The 19,988-nt window shown below is 36.0% G+C and overlaps 2 protein-coding genes across 2 annotated transcripts; one reads left to right on the forward strand and one right to left on the reverse strand.

Annotated features, from left to right (window-relative positions):
• Positions 1–3,104: 3,104 nt before the first annotated feature.
• On the forward strand, positions 3,105–16,348 carry LOC149621137 (uncharacterized). Its single transcript, XM_089854711.1, has 9 exons — positions 3,105–3,145; positions 7,109–7,174; positions 7,491–7,572; positions 7,642–7,746; positions 8,319–9,042; positions 9,464–10,755; positions 10,839–13,587; positions 13,658–15,384; positions 15,444–16,348. Exons 1-6 carry the CDS (start codon positions 3,105–3,107, stop codon positions 9,601–9,603), a joined length of 1,158 nt encoding a protein of 385 aa, XP_089710837.1. The 3' UTR covers positions 9,604–10,755; positions 10,839–13,587; positions 13,658–15,384; positions 15,444–16,348.
• LOC149621138 (sodium-coupled monocarboxylate transporter 1-like) lies at positions 12,240–19,514 on the reverse strand. Its single transcript, XM_089854712.1, has 13 exons — positions 19,470–19,514; positions 19,245–19,372; positions 17,696–17,978; positions 16,647–16,712; positions 15,458–15,577; positions 15,103–15,398; positions 14,254–14,392; positions 13,982–14,189; positions 13,383–13,537; positions 13,132–13,310; positions 12,470–12,582; positions 12,370–12,400; positions 12,240–12,285 (listed from the first exon to the last, which is right to left on the reverse strand). Exons 1-13 carry the CDS (start codon positions 19,512–19,514, stop codon positions 12,240–12,242), a joined length of 1,809 nt encoding a protein of 602 aa, XP_089710838.1.
• Between the last annotated feature and the right edge of the window lie 474 nt (positions 19,515–19,988).

A 19,988-nucleotide genomic window follows, 5' to 3' on the forward strand; every position in this document is an offset into this window, starting at 1 on the left:
AGAGTATAAGCGGAAGATCTCGCAACTTATATCTTCTTATAGTATATTCCTTTTTGCTTTAACCATAGTTATTAATTTGCAAAATGTGAAAATATCTCAGGGTTTGAAATGATTTTTTAAAAGTCTATCGAATCACGCGTCGCACGGTGATACCATAAGTTCATAAGACATGTTACATAAGTTTCTCAGTTTATACTGAACGCTTGTCATGAAGTGACGTAGGTGAAGAGTCATAGATTCTCGAAAAGCGACGCCTGGTTTTGGTGCTGTCAAAGGCTTAGTTTAGACTAAATAGGATGATGGAACTCTTGCAAAACCGCGTGTAGTCAATTGATGTGTCGTTCTCGAACTAGCTCTCATTATGTCTCTAGCATTACGAAGTATAGGAAGTGTCATACTTATGGAACACATCTTATAAACTTATGGTGATACCAATGAACCAAAAATTATTAAGTAAGATCTGCATGGTGAGCAACTGATCACCAAAACTGGTCAGGGATATCTTGCAACAGCCGACGATTTTCCATCGGAAAATTTCGTCCGAAGAGTATTTTTTATACTATTTATACTCCTATTTTTTCCTATGAGGGATTTACATTTTTGGCTGGGCTCCCTTCAACTATAATTTTTGTGATAATTAAACTTCTTCAGAAGTGAATGATAATCCTCTAAAACTTTGGAAATTCATAACCTTTTTGAAAACAAACCGAACATTATATTATCTGGAAAATTTGTATCAAGGAGACACAAATTATTTATTTATTTATTTATTTATTTATACAAGACAATTGCCCACAGAGCCAGCTGAGTGGCTTAAGCGTGAGCAGCGATAATAACATGCGTTTCCTATGAGAGATAATAGAATATATATACATTTTTAAAGAGAACAATTAAGTTAAGATACAATTGGAATGGAGGGGCCTGCTATAGGGGGAGGCAAGTATGGCGAAACAAACGATCAAGAAACTAAGCTAAGGTAAAGACTTAAAATACTCGGATAATTTACGGCGAAATTGGGACTTATTGGTAATAGTAACGAGGTCAGGGGGTAAAGAGTTCCGGTCATCAATGACGGCAGTAGTAAAATGAGTTTGACGATAGGTAGTTAGAGCCCTAGGCTTAAATAATTTGTGAGAGTGACCACGGGTGCGAGTACTTGAATAGACCTGTTCACATTAAGGGCCGCGCATGAGAAGTTGCAATGTTTGGGGGCATGAGTTATAGCGCTTCTATGGAGTTAAACGTGTAAACTAAACTACGATGGACGTATGGGAGACCTTTTGAAATTTAATATTAAAATAAAATGCCTAGTATTTAAAACCGAGATAGTACAATTAAAATCATGTTAAGAAATAAAGTGTTTAAGTTCCAATGGAAACGGTGCATTGATATTAGTAGGCCGCTATAGCTCACTAAGCCTTGGCGACGGTACGGGATCATCAATTCATCGGCGAATAGACGGCGATGTCCGCCGATGCCGTGCCGAAAGCGCTGTGTATAAATGCCCGTAAGCCCTGGCGCCCAATTTAGTGAGTAGAATTTCATTAAATGCCCTAATTTTACGTCTATCAATTGAATTCGATAAAATTTCACCTCGGAAGTTCAATTAATACTTTTACAACAAGTAATACAACACTGTTTTATAACAATAAACTCGAATGCGTAGCAAATAAGGCAAAACGAATGGTTAAAAGTACTGCACTGCCCCCAAACATTCTTTCTACGCATGCTCACCTCTCGAAATTTTTCCCCCCTTTTCACCCCCGCTCTACCGGTGAAAAGGTCTATTACGGGTAAAATAGTCGGAGAAGGCGGAGGCAAGGTGACCATGAATAAAGTCGTGAACGAGGCAGAGATTATTAATTTTGAGGCGGGTGGCGACAGGGTCAAGGTGTAATAATGAGAGCCTGAGCGGGGCTGGGCGATTGCAGATTTGATTGGGGAGCTTCGAGTACGCATTTAACAGAGGGTTCAGCTTTTTGTGCTAACTTCGATCTAAACTTATATTCAAGGGTTAATTTTCTTTCTGTAGAAAAATCCAAGAATGAACTTTCAACTCGATGCGAGTATCCCAAAAATGATGAAGAACGTCAAATGCGAAAGAGGAACGTTGAAAAGATCTTCAAATGTGATGACTTTTCCAGCAAAGAGAATAGTCTTTTGATCACACATCAACTTATTCACAGTCGGGAAAAACCATTCAAATGTGATCAGTGCGAATATAAATGTTCGCACAAGAGTAGGTTGATAGCACATCAACGCATTCACACTGGGGAAAAACCATTCAAATGTGATCAGTGTGAATTTAAATGTACGCAAAAGAGTGCTTTGATCACACATCAACGCATTCACACTGGAGAGAAACCATTCAAATGTGAACAGTGTGAATTTAAATGTGCGCAAAAGAGTGGTTTGATCACACATCAACGCATTCACACTGGAGAGAAACCATTCAAATGTGAACAGTGTGGATATGCCAGCAATAACAAGACTAGTTTAATCAGACACCAACGCATTCACAGTGGTGAAAAACCATTCAGATGTGATCAGTGTGATTATGCCTGCACGCAGAAGAGTGGTTTGATCACACATCAACGCATTCACACTGGGGAAAAACCATTCAAATGTAATCAGTGTGAATATAATTGTACGAAGAAGAGTGGTTTGATCACACATCAACGCATTCACACTGGAGAAAAACTATTCAAATGTGATCAGTGTGGATATATATGTTCGCAAAAGAATGCTTTGATCACACATCAACGCATTCACAGTAGTGAAAAACCCTTCAAATGTGATCAGTGTGATTATGCCAGCACGAAGAAGAATAATTTGATCAGACATCAACGCATTCACAGTGGTGAAAAACCATTCAAATGTGATCATTGTGATTATGCCTGCACGCAAAGAAGCAATTTGATCACACATCAATTCACTCACAGTGGAGATAAACCATTCAAATGTGTTCAGTGTGGATATGCTAGCACTCACAAGACTAGATTAATCAGACACCAACGCATTCACAGTGGAGAAAAACCATTCAAATGTGATCAGTGACAACGTGAGCGCGTCGATGTGCTTATTGATCACACATCAACGAATTCATGGTATTTATAAACTTCGTATTTGATCATTGTGATTTTAGGTGAGCTGCGAGAGTAATTTTATCAGACCCGTCAACGCGTTCACAGTTGAGAAAAACCCTTCTGATGTGATCAGTGTGACTTTACCAGCAAATCCTTAACACGTGATCGCAATAAATATTCAAAACCATTGACCATAACTAAATATTCAAAAGAATTCTAAATGAAAACTATTAAGAAACAGTAGTGTAGGATGCCAACGTATAATCTTCATTATGAGTTAATACTACTACATTTTTAACAATTTAAATTTTTTACTTAAAACTCTGATTTTATTATAAGTGAATTTTAATTGTTTTAGTTTGTAACTTCGACCCATTTCATTTATTGAAACAAAGTTAGTTGTACAAGCATTTAATATTCGAACGAATATTAAAATTCATAAAATCTATTTAAAGAATATCAATTTTCAGGTGTAAGTTCCGCTATATTTTTCCTATGAGATATTAACAAATGAAACGTTTTTGAGCGGTGCAGGACTGTATTAGAGATTTAGTATATGAATAGACCATTCCATTGTTTACTTGAAGAGAAACCAACACACAGGTGGGAAGTCTCCTTTTCAGCGTACTTCCCTCGGCGCCAAGAAGCAAAGCAACGTCCCGCCTACTAGTGTTGCCTTTAATGCGAGCAGCTTGCTTCGTTGAGCGCGTGATCGAGTGGGCTATAGCCCGGTACTTTTAATTTATCACGCAAGGGCAAGCAGAGTTGGGCACTCCTCCTTAGATAGATTTTTTTCCTATCAAACTATCATAGATGGCGAAACTATCAATTCTTCTGGCTATATTTTAGAGTGGAACTCCTTCTTAGATAGATTTTTTTCCTCTCAAACTATCATAGATGGCGGAACTATCAACTCTTCTGACTATATTTTAGACTGACATTGCTGGTTAGATAGATATTTTTCCTCTCAAACTATCATAGATGGCGAAACTATCAACTCTTCTGACTATATTTTAGACTGACACTGCTGGTTAGATAGATATTTTTCCTCTCAAACTATCATATTTGGCGAAACTATCAATTCTTCTAGCTATATTTTAGACGGGCATTATTTGTTAGATAGATTTTTTCCCTCTCAACAAATCATAGATGGTGAAACTATCAAATCTTCCTTCAATATGTTAGATTGGCTCTCATTGTTAGATAGATTTTTTGCCTATCAAATCAAATTGAAATCTTTAGGAACGACTAAATTAATCGATTATTTAATTTCCGGACTTTAAATTTGATTGTTTTCGATCAAACTGATTTGGGCTCTACCTACTTTTACTCTGTTTAATCGATTCCTGATATTTCCTGATTTTGTAGAATTTCTAATATTTTCATATATTCATATAATTTCCATAATCTCATTTCTCAAGTTTGACTTTTAACTGTCTATAGTTCAAAAGCTACTATCCAAACTTTTTCAAATTATTCGCCCTTGATTTAATCTAAACCATCTACTATAAACGGTTAACTAATAATAATTAAAGGCAAAAATTGCAATTAAAACTGTGGGTAATAAAAATCAGAAAATCTACACTTTAATTTATCTAATTCTACGTTTGGATGATTTCGTGGAATCGTTCTTCCTCCTCGAGTAGTCGTTCACATCAGTGACAGCACGGAGCTTCTATATACAAGAAGCTCCGTCTTCACAGTTTGAACTGTTGAACCATCGTTTATTTTATTTTTATTTATTTGTTTGAGAGGGTTATAACGACCACCAAGTACAGAATCTTCTTATAGAATAAACCTACACTTGCTAACGTTCAAATATATTAAAAACTTCGATATCATTCAAAAAACGACTTATCTTTCCAGAAATTTTCATAACTATCAAAATTGCCTATCAAAGATTAGCACATAATTTTTTAAAATGAAATCAGAAAACAGATGTCGCCAAATAAACTCACTCAAAGAATCAATTTATTTCTCAAGGAATAATGCCTATCATTTTTTATGATTTCTAAAAGATGGGGTTAGTAGCCAGATCACGTTGAGAATCGATATTTTTCTCTAGAAGATTTCAACGAATCAATGAATCATATCAACTTCGAGTGCACTTTCTAAGCTATCAAACTCAATCGATCATTATAATTCAAATTTTTCTCGAAAATAACTATCAAAATTGATACTTTGATAGGGGCAGATTTAGTTTTCTATCGTATCAAGTGGTAAAACTATCAAATGATATGATAGTGCCCATCTATGAGGGCAAGACTTTCCAGCGCTGTTAGCTGACGTCGCTAGCATCGACTTGTCTACTTTTTAGTACAGCCAGAGAGAATTTAGAAGGGGAGTGGAAGGCCCCCCTTTGATTCTATTAAACGTGATGACGCTCAAACAAGATGTCGCGTTGAGCTTTTTGGGGTAGGCGAGTTTCCGGTCACGTGTTCTAAAATCTCTCTGTTACAAACGCATCATACCGGAAATCGACCTGCCTAGATAACGTTTAGCAGACGACGTTGCGCTACATTCCAAACCACCCCTTCCACTCCCCTTCTAAATTCTCTCTGGTACAGCGAGTTGCACATCCTATAGACCTTCGAATGTTTATCACGCCCACCCCTCGCTTTTGAAAATTGTTATAGATAGTTTTTGCGGTCCAAGCCTGGCAGAATCTCTGATATTTTCTCGACATGATACTTCTAGAGAACCACACTTCACTCCACAGCAGTGACAGCAGTCTTCAGCACACTTCCTCTGGTTCAAAACCAGTTTATTAATTGCTTGGACTAGTTTTAAAATTCAAGAAGTGAGGGTTACTGGTCCTCAGGACCAGTTTATTAATTAAGAACAAAGGTGGGGGCCAGTCCGGAAACCAGTTTATTATTTCGGACACTAGGGGGGAACACTGGTACCAAGCAGCGTGGGAAGTAAGGCGGTGGCATAGGGCGAATGACCAGTTTAAAAATTGCCAGGACCAGTTTAAAAAATGCCAGGACCAGTTTAAAAAATGCCAGGACCAGTTTAAAAAATGCCAGGACCAGTTTAAAAAATGCCAGGACCAGTTTAAAAATTGCCTGGACCCGTTTAAAAGTTTAATCGGAGGGGGGTCAGTGGTGTACTTGACCACTAATAAAATTCAAGGGTAACTGGGTAACCAGAGTCCAGATATTATCTCAACTATTTCAATTATCCACTTCTTTATTTTAGCAGACGACGCGTTCTGGTCAATCTTCATGGATCAGTTTATTTATTCCAGACCAGGGGGGGGGTGGCTGGCCCAGTGTCCAGTTTTAAAAAATCCTTATTTCCAACACTGTACTCCCAAGGACTAGTTTAAAAAAATCCTTATTTCCCAGACTGATTGACGGCGGTTAGGAAAAAGTTAAAGCTGTCTGCTAGACGTTCCCTTTTTTTTGGCGTTCGTACTTTGTAGTGATTAGTGAATACCTTTGTTACGGTAACTGTTCCTCCTTTGAAGGCTTTAATGTATTTTTATTGATTATTAAAAAGAGTATATATATACAAGAAAAGCTCTTAATAAAGGTTGAAGCTTTTTCTCTTTAAGACCCCAAAAACAGAACAGTGTGAGCCAGCGTGGGAAATAAGGCGGTGGCACAGGGCAAATGACCAGTTTAAAAATTTCCCGGACCAGTTTAAAAATTAAATCGGAGGGGGGTCAGTGGTCCACAGGACCACTAAGAAAATTCAATGGTTTCCAGAGTCCAGACATTAGCTTATATATTTTAATCATCCACTTCTTCAATTTAGCAGACGATGGGCCCTGGTCAGTGGTCATGGACCAGTTTATTTATTCCAGGCCAGAGGGGTCGCTGGCCCAATGTCCAGTTTAAAAATATTCCTTATTTCCCACCCTGGTGTGAGCAACTGTGAAACCAAAACCACGTTAATTTAAGCCTTGCCTGGTAAGAATGTATATTAAACTGAGGGAAACGCCCTTGGTAACACTAAATCTTTTTATGGCCATACTTTTTATTATTATTAAAATGTTACGTATATTATCTTAACAGGGAAACTGTACAAAAAGTGATGGAATTTGTTAAAGAATGTCGTGTTATGGTGGAACGTTTAAACTGGTAAGTGATGAATATAATGCAACTTGGATCATGTCAACAAGGCATAACGGATCCAAACCTATTGAAACTATTATACCTTGAAAAGAAATAGATCTTTCTTGCTGTTTAAAAAATAAAAAATGCTAGCAGAATAAATAATTTATACGAAGCTAGTTGTAGTTGTATTCAGAAAATGTGCTTGAGAAAATCCCTAGTCTTGAACAAAAGTGTCACAATTTAAGCATCGCTATGTTTTTCTTAGCTTTTTATAGCGAACGGGAAACTTTCCTTGTCCGTTTTTGATTTACCTTCAGTTTGGAAAATTATTTCATTTTAGGGTAGATTTTCAATCTCACCAACTCTCTTTTCAAAATTCCGAAATGAGTTTAGTAAATCTTCAAAGGTTGGCGATCAAAGAGGTATTTGCGAAATTATTGCAATATTGCACGTTTAAGACAAACTGAAGATGAGGAAAACTTTGTTTTTAGGAAATGGACTACGAGGAAGAATGTAACTATGATCACTTGAGCAAAGATGATCTAATCAAAGAAGTAAAAGCTAGAGATGATCGAATTAGGAAACTGGAAGCCAAGGTATTTTTCAAAGCATAGGGGTTTTTTAGCAGTGTGAAATTAAGCACAGAGATATGAGAAAATTTAAATGGATCAGTTGTCGAATCAGGTGTCCCTTAAAATAGAACCAAACTCTATGAGTGGGTTAATTAATTAAGGTTATTGGTGAAAACACCTATCAGGATTGGCACAAAGCTAAGGGGATTGGCAACACGTCCTTCGTTTCTTTATTAACAAAGAAACCCGACGAGGGCCTTTGTTGCTGATCCCCTTCTTGCGTGTCATTATCTTCCCCTTTTTCTTGCTTGCCCCTTCAAAATACGTTCAGCCAAAGAAACTCCGAAGATTGTTTTGTAATGGAATCTCATTTTGTTTAGTGTAATGTTTTAATTTCAAAAATGGCAAAAGAGAGAGTGAAAACATCATTAACGATAAATAAGCAAATAGACGAAATTGAAAGACTCATAGGGTCATTAAAGACTTGGAAAGGAGAATCAAAGATCTGATGGTATGCAACATCCTTCACTTTCATACTCGATTGGAAAGAGAATTACTTTAAGAATGAAAGTTATTGTTAATTGCTTAAAAAATAGGAGAAGAGTGGAATACTTCAATTTCCTAACGATGAATTAGTGAAAACTGAACCTGTTGATGTTGATTTGGGAAATAATGGCCAGGAGTTAACCCTTCCAGTTGTGATGCACAATGTCCAAGGCAACCTGTGTAAAGAAAATATTAGTCAAGAATCACCTGTTTCTGAGGTTGGCAATGCAAACACCGAAACTACCTTGAAAAAAACTGAAAATATGGGGTTTATAACGCGAAATACGAATCCATGTGTCCCTAAACTGAAATACAGTGACAGTTTGCCTCAAAGTGCGCCTTCACCTAAAATTAAGGTTGAACCTATTCGAAATGAGAGCGATCCGCCACGAGAACCTCTTGAAAACAATATTAACATTAACGATCCTTATCGTAAATCGCCAAGTGTCTCGACAGAGAGGGACACTGAGGATAATTCAACTCCATTGAAGAAATTTGGTGTTCCTGAATTGAATGTTGATGATAACCAATACAGAATCAACTTGACAGGTGCAAAGAAAAGTGATATATTGAGTGTGCCAGTGCGTGTTCCTGAAGTAGAACGCAACCCAATTGAACTATCAGAACTGACCTCCGTCTCTATGGAAAGCGATTTACCCGAAGTTGCAATTGCAGTTCATCATGATAGTTCGGAGTCCAACTCGGAGACATTAGAAGATGTCGCTCCAAAGAATCCAGAAGGTAAAACCTCATCGCCTCGTTCGGAAATTGCACGTAAGTCATTTCATTCTTTAATAGTCTTGAGGACCTAGATTGAGATATCATATTTCTAAGCCACTATTTCCGCCTTCTCATTTAACTGCTCGTAATACAATCCCAATGTATTTTTTCCCCCTCCGAAAAACGCGAATGATGGAGACACGGCCTCCCTGATTTTGGACGTAATTCCGCTTTAAACTTAGATGAAAACTAATCTTGGGTCGAAAGCCCCTAAGCGATGCTCATTTTCAATCGTTGTGGTTGTAAATACTTAATAACAAATAACAGTGGCATGACGCCATATTGTTACGCACTTTAGTGTAGTTATACTGCTTATATTATTGAAGTGTACGCTGATTCACGTGATCAAAGCCTTTACTTTTCTTCGACATTTAAATTGCTTGTTCGTACAACTTGGCATTCTGTTCTTTTCAAGTGCGTCTCCACAATTCTACGTATTTGCCTTTTTTTGCAAACTTCCAAAGTCGGGAAAGAGAAAGAATGATTCTAAATTGGAAATCACCAAAAAATGGGTTTCAAGTATTAATAGAACATCTATTACCCCATCAAATTTGAAAAAACATCACCACGTTTGTAATTTGCATTTCGTTGGTGAAAAAGGGCCAACTAATGACAAGTTGGGAAAACCAAAATATTACCTCTCCGTGTCAAGAAGATTATATAAACTTAAGTATCCAATGAAAACGTTATTATGTTTCTGAGTTGGGGTTTCCCATTTTTGTTGTTGTTTTGAAAAATATATCGCAATGCACGGGCCTTGATAGATATAGGAGGCAATGAATGAAATATATCACAATGCATGGGCCTTGATAGATATAGGAGGCAATGAATGAAATATATCACAATGCACGGGCCTTGATAGATATAGGAGGCAATGAATGAAATATATCACAATGCACGGGCCTTGATAGATATAGGAGGCAATGAAGGAAATATATCGCATGCACGGGCCTTGGTAGATATAGGAGGCGATGATAATCTCTCTCTTTGCACGAGAGGTTTATCTTTAATATTTAAATAAATATAATTAGTTTTAATTATTTTAATCTTCAATAATTAACATTAATAATAGTTAAATCGTTTAAAATAAAGTTATACCTATTATCTTCTCAAACTTTGCTAATATTGACGTTTAAAGTGAAGGGTACCCCTCTTGCCCGCTTTCTTCAAATTTTGGGGTATATATACGATTCGTTTCCATTGTAATAGTAAGGAAAAAGCGCAATTGCGGAAACCTTTGGTGGCGATCCCACCATAGGGAGGCTAGACGTTTCTCGTAACCCTAGCTGATCGCCGCGTATATCCTAAAACCAAACGATGATAATGGAGTAGAAGCCAATGATACAGATTGGTGTCTATGTGGAATAGACGGCAGACCAGTGGATGGTGGTTGTTAGAAGCCAGTGTAAGTGCAGACTGGTGTCAATGTGGGATTGACAAAGAACAGAAGATGATGGTGTTGGAAGCCAGATAAGTACCAGACTGGTGTTCATGTGGGATGGACAAAGATCAGATGATGGTGGTGTGAGAACTCAAGTAGAGGAGCCATTTCCGTGACTGTGAAAGCATTTCGGAAATGGCGAACACGTTTGCTCCGATACGCAAACTGCGAACGCGGTGACGTGGGTGTAACAACGGACAGACAGACAGACACACACACAGACACGGCCGTTACAGAACCTCTCCTGGACTACGTCACACGGAGAGGTAAAAATTGAATTCAAGCAAATCATCGGTAATTAAAATTTGAAAATTCTGAGATTTAGAAAAAATTAAGCTCTTTTCTCCAGAGTTCTTTCAGATCCAATTATTAGTCTAAGTTCAGCAAGCCAGGCCAAGTGAAGATAGAGAAAATAGTTACCGTAAATAGCGGCCGAAGCCATGACGCAGACAACGAAAAAGATGCTTCTGAATAACTTTGTCATTTTGGCTGTGCAGTTTACCCAATCGAGATCAGAAAATGCATGAGGTGTTATCCCGCTTAACTGCTATTTATATTTCTACTAGCTTCAAGGTGAACCATTAATCTTATTCCAAAAATGTTGGGTTACGATCATCGAAGATAACTTGATTGAGAGCAGAATTGTATTTTGATCAAGACGTAAATCTCGTTTCGCCTAAATAATCGATGGTACAATTAATTATCAATTTACGTTAACTTAAATTAACACCTGCTAATCCAGTGCTCAAATCTGATATTAATTGATGGTTCTTAACAACATTGTCAAACTAGCTAGTAAGTCCACGTTTATGACGTATATTAAAGGCTCCTAACAGCTTCATATTATTAGGGTTTAATAATTTCTTATGCCTAAAATACAGTGTAGGCTGTTTCTGATAAGTCTGCCATAATTTAAGGGAGATGCGCTTTGGGCTATTATGAGTTGAAAATGTAAATTTTATGACATTTTCCCGTCCGGGCCACTGTTTTCGAGTTATGATTTGATTAGTGTTTTAGGGATGACCCCTTAATTAAGTTAGCATTGTCTTTCAGTTTCTCAATGAAATTTAAGGGGCGAATCGTAAAATACTCAAAAATCTTGACAACAGTAGCCTGGACGGAAAAATGTAACATTTTCAAACTCTAAATTTCCCAAAGAACATTCCCCTCATTTTATGGCAGACTTATCGAAAATACCCTGTAAAAATCAAATCCAATGTAAGAAATACATCGGGGGACACTACCTTGAACTGTAGGTCCAACTTCCTGTTTGACAAGACGACGGTTATTAATGTGAATAGTTCTACAACTCGCAGGTGCCGAGCTAACAATATTTTGTATGAACTAACAAAGATGCATTTTTATTATTACGTATACTTTTACGTAAGTCGGTAAGCACGTGAGGTAATCGTGAATGCCATTCTATAATTTTGACAAGAGAAATCAATCAAAATGATTAAAGGCATCGTAGTGGGAATAACAGTATTTAATTTAAATTCACTTTATATATTTATATTTATAATTTAACTATATCGTAAACTGTACAATATATCTTTACTAATTTTAATTTAAAGAAATATACAAAACCAACAATTTTATATATTATTTATCACTAGTATAAGACAGAACAAACTTAAGAAAGTGTATTAACTGAAGTATATAATATTTCTCTTCGAGAGAAGTGTACCAAAAAGCGGGGTGATTGTATTTCATCCTTCTATTATCCTCTGCTGATATCACGCAATAATTTTTATGTCAATTGAGCTGATTCTGGTTCTCCATTTTTGGCAGGGACTCTAAAAGGAAATTTGGAGAATTGAGTGATCTTCCACTTCACTGCCTTACTCTCTCATTCATCTATTTGCTTTGATATAACTTACATAGTTTGAACTTGCGAGTATTTTTTTCGTGCTATGTAATGAAAAAATTCTGTTTTAATACACTTTATACTGAAGAAAGGATTCGTTTGTATATTCTCACCATGGAAAGCGACTGAAATTTCTGAAAAGGCAATTCCCAATAGACAAGCCAATGAAAATCCAATAGTGGTGTACCAAAAATATGATATCTCGTACAAAGGCATGAAAATACTTCTGTCAATTACATTGAAGAAAAAACAGATTCGTGAAGAAATAGCAAGTGATTCTTGTAAAATATATTTGTAATAGCAGGGATAGATTTAATTTTAGAAGTAGGAATGGAGAACAGAGTAATCTGGGCGCGCGTCAAAGTCCCGGATCCCCTTCCCTGGGACGAGGGGGGTATGAAAGAAGAGGCGGGTCATAAGGACAGAGGTAAAAAGGAAATACGTATTTTTCGCCGTCCCCGCCAGCGACATCATCAAAACGTAGTTTAATTGAGCCGCCAATAAGATAATTTAAACTTACCGTTACGTGTTGGAGGGAGGGGCTTTATACTGGGTGGTCTATGAGTCGGAATAACTGAAGTAAATACTAACCGTTAATCTCCATTCCTACTTCTAAAATTAAATCTATCCCTGGTAATAGCCAAAAAGGTTTTTAAGGCCTGTATCCAACGAAAAGGATTGTCAATCGCCCATTTTTATTTCCATTCTCGACTTTGAATTAGCCTAGAATCCTTTTTGTTGGATCTCTCAGCCTTTAACACTTTGAGTACATTACCCTTTCTGTTCCACAGTGACCTTTACAGATGAGTTAAGATTGGTTTCCCAGTAGTCAAGGGCGCATTGATCAATAGAGTGTCCCAGGGTTTTATATTTGTTTTTCTTCACGTACAAAGAGTTGCCAATTGCAATCCAACCGATGAGAGTCATAACTATCACTAAAGATGACAAGCAAGCCTTGAGAAGAGAAAAAAAATGGACAATGTTATAAATTCATTTTTGGTTTGGTGCAAGATGGTGAACTCTTACGGCTTTTGTTAGTTTCTTGTAAAACATAAGCAACAAAGCGATGCTACTCAAGGGTCCACGAAATAGTCCGTTTATTATGCTTAAAACTTTGACGGCATTACCAATCAGCGGTATTATGAGGCTGGTGAAAGTTGCAAGTAATCCAAATAAAAAGCCTACGAAGAAAAATTGTTTGTAAACAACGTGTTTTCAGAACAGACCCTTGGTAAGAAAAAATTCATTGATTCTTATGATCTTTTAAAAATATGGAGTAAACATAGGTCTGTAAAACGCAGGCTCCATTTAGCCAATCAGTAGCATTCTCACACTAGTTCGCCGCCATTGAGGGGAGGAGCCATCATAAGCCAAACCTCTCTGGATCACTTCGATGTAACCAAGAGGGAAAGACACGGGGGTAAAACCATTGCCTTCCATCTAGCTTTGCAGCGCCTGCGCACAAGCCGTTTTGTATCCAGAGAGCAGAGAGTGAACAGAGACAGTTATTGGTCAACCGTCTTGTATGTCCCGATACTGAGGGTTGCCTACCCTCTTTTTTACATCGAAGAGGCTTATTCCATCATGAATCTTTCCTGGATCAAGATTCAAAACATATTACTTACTTAAAACCATGCATATCTTAACAGAAACATTCTCTTTCGCTGTGATACTTGGGAACAATGGTTTAAGAAAATCCTCTAACACGAGTGCAGCGAATGCATTGATGTACGATGAAAAGGTACTAAGAGAAGCGCTAATGATGCCTGAAATGGCAACACCTTTAAGAATGGGGTAATCCAGGAACAAATCTCCAATGGCATAAACAAAAATCTATTGTTATTATTAAATGGTTGTTAGTCACAATGATTCAGTTTCTGAGATTTGGAGACATTACTTGGTCCACTGTTTTAACACCGGTGTATTCTTTCAAGCTTAACGGATTGCACTGTCCGTAGAGTATGTAGAGAACTCCCGCAGCGGCGCCTATCGTCACACCAACAAGCAAAATCAGAATGGCAGCGATGATAACCGAGCTTGAAATGTTTTAAATTATATGAGATGATGGATTTTACATAAGCTAATTATACCCTCGAAGTTCCCAAGGAACTGTCTCAGTCTTGTTAGGCTAGTCTAGGTTTTGTGTCACCTGTGGTCTTTAGGTAATTTGGTGTAAGCCAGAACTAAAGTGAGGGACGTTTATAAACTTGTTAAGCACGGACTAAATGAGTGACAATATTTTTTGAGAGGAAATATTACACCAGTTTGATCATACTGAGAGGATAATAAAATGAGGTTAAACTCTGATTTCCATGCCTCTTTTTGGCACCTGCATTGTAGGGTGTTTTAATCATGAAAGCGGGGCCGTGGACCTGCGATGCAGCAGTACCCTTGTATCTTGCAAGGGTACCCTCATCGACGGTATCGAAGTCCTCCCAACATCGTGTCTGTTCCACCATAGTTCCCTACCTAACCGAACGGAGCTATGAGAAACTTTCAATGACGCATCATTATAATTATTGCCACTCTATCTCACCGCTTTCATTCAAGCTAGTATGTTCTAATATTGAGGTCAAACCATTTTCATTATCAAAACTTTAGAATTCCCCAAAATTTTGTTAACTTTTCTGCTGAGGATGGACTAGAAATCTAGACAAGCACAATTGTCATTGAAAGACTAAGATTGGAACTTGCAGGGTATTATTAGCCCATGATGTTACTTAAGCAATATTGAAATATTGACTACTTTATTGCAGCGGAATTGGATTTAACAGCTAAAACCCTTTGCATAACGGCTTGATTGATTAGGAAGAAATCAATGGACAAAACAGGGCCCATAATAACGAAAGCCCAAACAGAGCTCCTCGCTGTACCACTTTCTGTCCAACTTATCGAAGTAAGAAAACCATTTTCAACGGATAATGACCAAATATCGGACCAGCTTCCAATTTTAATTACGCCTTGAAAGATGACCATTAACAGAGCGGCCATTATAAGAATGCATTGCAAAGCGTCGGTCCATACTACGGTGCGAAACCCTCCCTGTTAATAATTTAATTAGTTTGGTTTTAATTATACATAATTTAGGGTTAAATACTTACAATAGAACTGTATAGGGTGCACACGATTCCGAGTACCAATGTTGTGACGTGCGTATTAAAATGTGTCAGAGTTGTCAACGAAAGGGCCGGAAGGTATAACACCAGAGCCATGTGTAACAACTGTAATGGAACAAGATAGTAACACTATAAAGTTTTGATAGTTTTAAATAGGTTAAATATAGAAATTTTGCCTAAATAGATAATTTGAAATTTCCATAAACAACTTTGGTAAAATCAGGTATCCATGCAATTTTGGAAGCAGGAATGGAGAACGGTTAGTTAGTATTTACTTCAGTCCAACTCGTAGCCCAGTATGGAGCCCTCCCTTCAACCCGTAACGAAAATTTATGTTTTGATGACGTTGCTGACGGGGACGGCGAAAAATACACCCTTTCGACGAGTCTAAGAGGGAAAGGGGCGGGGGTAAAACTCTGCCTTCCATCTCGCTTTTTAGCGCCTGCGCTGTAGGCGTTTTGGATCTGAGAGTGCGCAAACACGGCGCTGGAGCAACCCCCCCTTGTATCTACTGATACTAAGGGTTGCCTACCCCCTTTTCCCGTCGAAAGGGTGTATACGTAGTTCCATTTTACCTCTGTCGTTATGATCCGCCTTTTGTTTCATGCCCCCCTTCCCGGGGAATGGGGTCGTGGACTTTGACCCGCGCCCAAATTACCCTGTTCTCCATTACTGCATCTAAAATTACATGGATCCCTGGTAAAATATTCTCTGCGAGCCAAATTTCTTTCAAATCTGATAGAAAGTTATCCCTTATGTTGTATTTTCCATAAATCCGAGATAAATTTCTTTCAGAACGTTTAGAATAATAATTACTCTAAATTATAAATACAAAAAAATAATAACATGAATAAATACATCTACATTGTAAAGCCATTGTGTAGCCGTTGTCTCAACGTGTCTAGGTTTATTATGTGGGAGGAGCTAGACTAATCATTATGCATGACAAATTTTATGTTACGAATACTCTATCTGTCTTAAACCTAACGTGCGTACCGAACCTCACGTCAGTCGTCACTACCAACCAAACAATGAAATCACAGTTAGAAAGATGTCATGTGACCAATGGTAAGTTTTCAAGCCCAGAATACCCACAAAACCCGCATAGAAATAAACAAAGAGCAATAATTCCAAATAGCTGTATGTATTCCTAATAATAACAATAAAACTTTACTTTATGAATTATGTAAACCGAAGAAAACGATCTTCTGACGCAACCATCGAAGCGATCCTCTAACAACTAAGACGAAAAAAAGAAACTAATTTATTAAATTTAACTGAAATTAATTTAATGATAATGTTAATTAAGTTTAATTGAAATTAATATATTAATAATATTAGTTAAATTGAATACAATATATATTAATTATGTTAATTAAATTTAATTAAAATTTATGTGAATTAAATTTAATTAAAATTTATGTTAATTAAATTTAATTAAAATTTATGTTAATTAAATTTATGTTAATTAAATTTAATTAAAATTTATGTTAATTAAATTTATGTTAATTAAATTTAATTAAAATTTAATGTTAATTAAATTTAATTAAAATTTAATGTTAATTAAATTTAATTAAAATTTAATGTTAATTAAATTTAATTAAAATTTAATGTTAATTAAATTTAATTAAAATTTAATGTTAATTAAATTTAATTAAAATTTAATGTTAATTAAATTTAATTAAAATTTAATGTTAATTAAATTTAATTAAAATTTAATGTTAATTAAATTTAATTAAAATTTAATGTTAATTAAATTTAATTAAAATTTAATGTTAATTAAATTTAATTAAAATTTAATGTTAATTAAATTTAATTAAAATTTAATGTTAATTAAATTTAATTAAAATTTAATGTTAATTAAATTTAATTAAAATTTAATGTTAATTAAATTTAATTAAAATTTAATGTTAATTAAATTTAATTAAAATTTAATGTTAATTAAATTTAATTAAAATTTAATGTTAATTAAATTTAATTAAAATTTAATGTTAATTAAATTTAATTAAAATTTAATGTTAATTAAATTTAATTAAAATTTAATGTTAATTAAATTTAATTAAAATTTAATGTTAATTAAATTTAATTAAAATTTAATGTTAATTAAATTTAATTAAAATTTAATGTTAATTAAATTTAATTAAAATTTAATGTTAATTAAATTTAATTACATTTAAAAACATTCAATTTAATAAAAGTTAAATTTTGTCTAAACCACCATACTTGAAAAACACTGCACGTAGTACGCTGCTTATTTCTGTACATTCGAACAGCCAAAAACGCCAAGAAAATCATGGAAATACATAATCCAAGGTAACAAACTAAGTAGTAAATACCGTACAAATAGAGATCACCCGTAATCGCTGTTAAAGATACGGGTGAAATTATTGTAGCGGCGATGGAACAAGTAGCGGGTAAAATAGCCAGATTTCGACCAGCCAAAAGAAATTCCGATAATTTATCGACACCAACGGACGAGTTCTTTCGTTTACGATTAAAATAGAAACTTAACGCCACGCAAAAGGCCAGAATAAACACGATAAACACGTAATCGGGTCATCCTATAACCGTTTTCGGACTCAAAAATATCGACATGTCTACTACGTTAGGGATGAATTTAAAAGCTCGGTGCTTACGGTTCGGCAGCGCAATTAAGTCTAACTCGCGTTCTGGGCTCAGCAACATGTGCTAACGGTTAAAACAAAAGCGTAGCAAACATGGAAAATTTGTAATAAGACGTGATTAAGGTTAAAGCAGAGGCGTATCAAATACATAATTTTTCACAAAAGACGTGATAATGGTTAAATCAAAGGATAGGTCTGCGTTTGAATAAAATCAGAAAAGTATAAACGTGAATTTAATCATTCTTACCCCTTCTCTCACCTTAAAACAGTTCAGTGTTGTTAGGCCCTCCGCTACTCAAGTTAGACAAGTACTAAATAAAACCGGAAGTATATAATTCTTCTCTTCGAGAGAAGTGTACCAGCACAAAGCGGGGGAATTGTAACATGATTCTTCCCAACATCAGATAATTTGGAGCACCTGAATCAAATACACGATAAATAGTTCCCTCATCATTACTCTATTAGGCTTTAACTTTTTGCCAAGGCGCATGCATGCGCATCTGTGTTTTTGTCCCATGTCAAGACAATCAAGGTGTGTTGGTTAATTGATTGGTGCATTGGGATTTAGTAAATACCAAACAGTTATAGAATTCACCCAACTGAAGTTTGATGAGAAGGAGAGCAAACAAAAAGGGGGTCCCTCGCCACTGGCGCCAGGGAAGAATCATGTTACATAACTAAAGAATTCAGACGATACAGAGTGTCATCCTTCTCATCACTCTACTATCTCTTGACTCGCTAACTGCCTGGCAACCCCTATCTAAAACTACCGCAGTTTATTTTCTTACAGAGAAGGTAAACGTTTCTTCGCTAATAAAGATTAATAACTTAAAATGTTGTCTCAACATTTTTTTAATGTTTGACAATAATATTATGCAAACTTTAAATAATCATGAACTTTGTACGATCAAGTACTAGTACCTTTGTTTTTCGACTCTCCCAGTAAATAGATGAAGGGTTGCGTAATTATTACGGGATGTCTGCTTGTGGGTGTAGTTTTAACTTCAATGCACTTAGTTCGCAATACCCATCTGTCAAAGAGTACAAGTCTGGAAAACTTTAATATCAGCTACCTTGATATACGTCTAGCCGAAGCAAGCGTCTGAACTAAATCGTGGGTTGTTGTAATAGACCATTGCATTAAATACTTGCAGCTCGCATTGACTCTAGCTGTGCTAATTGGTGCGAGGAAAGTAACCCATGTGGTGTTTGCTTCCCTGTAAGAATTAATGGGATGGTCTATTAATTTTTGACTAGTCTCCTTTTGTTTGTCAAGCTATACCAGATTGGGTATGGGTTAGGTTAGATTTTATGACGATATAATGTCACCAAAATTATTACCACTTTTTATTTCAATTTAAAATTAACCCTACCAGAAGAGGTAGTATTTGGTTTACAAAACTTCTTTTAATATCCATCATTATAAACTAATGAAATTAACTACAGTTATTACAATGGCTATATTTAACTCCTTTATAAGCGTTGAAGCGTTACCAAAGTAAAAGGTAAGCTACGCTACCCTTGAAGGAGATAGGGATGGAGTGTGTTTTCCCATACCTATAACGAAGCCTCTGCATCCCATCTACGGCGTTTAGGCAGGGTCGTAAAGCATGGAAACGTAATGTCTTAAAAATAGAAGCTAGTTCTGATACAAATACAATGGCGCTACGGAGCAGCGCTTAACAGTCGCCTACCAAAGGGTAGGGGCGTGCACGAGGTACACTGGGAGAGTTACGTTGCATGCCTCATGTCGCCCGTTATTACCACTCCATCTTATCTCTTTTCTCCCTGCACTATCTTATGCTACATTTCCATAATAATTAGAGGGAAAAAGTTAATTTTTGGTTAAATAAAAGTGTTCTTAATGATGTCTTTCTACCTATTATACAACA

The sequence above is a fragment of the Phalangium opilio genome, unplaced genomic scaffold (assembly GCF_054372755.1).
Source record: "Phalangium opilio isolate 3A_F unplaced genomic scaffold, DU_Popi_V2 ptg000209l_1, whole genome shotgun sequence".
Lineage (NCBI taxonomy): Eukaryota > Metazoa > Arthropoda > Arachnida > Opiliones > Phalangiidae > Phalangium > Phalangium opilio.

Excerpts from the sequence above, each read along its gene's own strand:
- LOC149621137 (XM_089854711.1), top strand. The coding sequence starts at position 3,105 with ATGGTATTTATAAACTTCGTATTTGATCATTGTGATTTTAG. Across the intron at positions 7,747-8,318 it reads TTAGGAAACTGGAAGCCAAG|GAGAAGAGTGGAATACTTCA; the intron begins GTATTTTTCAAA and ends CTTAAAAAATAG. Across the intron at positions 9,043-9,463 it reads GCCTCGTTCGGAAATTGCAC|TGCGTCTCCACAATTCTACG; the intron begins GTAAGTCATTTC and ends GTTCTTTTCAAG.
- LOC149621138 (XM_089854712.1), bottom strand. The coding sequence starts at position 19,514 with ATGGATATTAAAAGAAGTTTTGTAAACCAAATACTACCTCTTCTG. Across the intron at positions 15,399-15,457 it reads GCACCCTATACAGTTCTATT|GGAGGGTTTCGCACCGTAGT; the intron begins GTAAGTATTTAA and ends AATTATTAACAG. Across the intron at positions 12,583-13,131 it reads GTCACTGTGGAACAGAAAGG|AAGTATTTTCATGCCTTTGT; the intron begins GTAATGTACTCA and ends TGTAATTGACAG.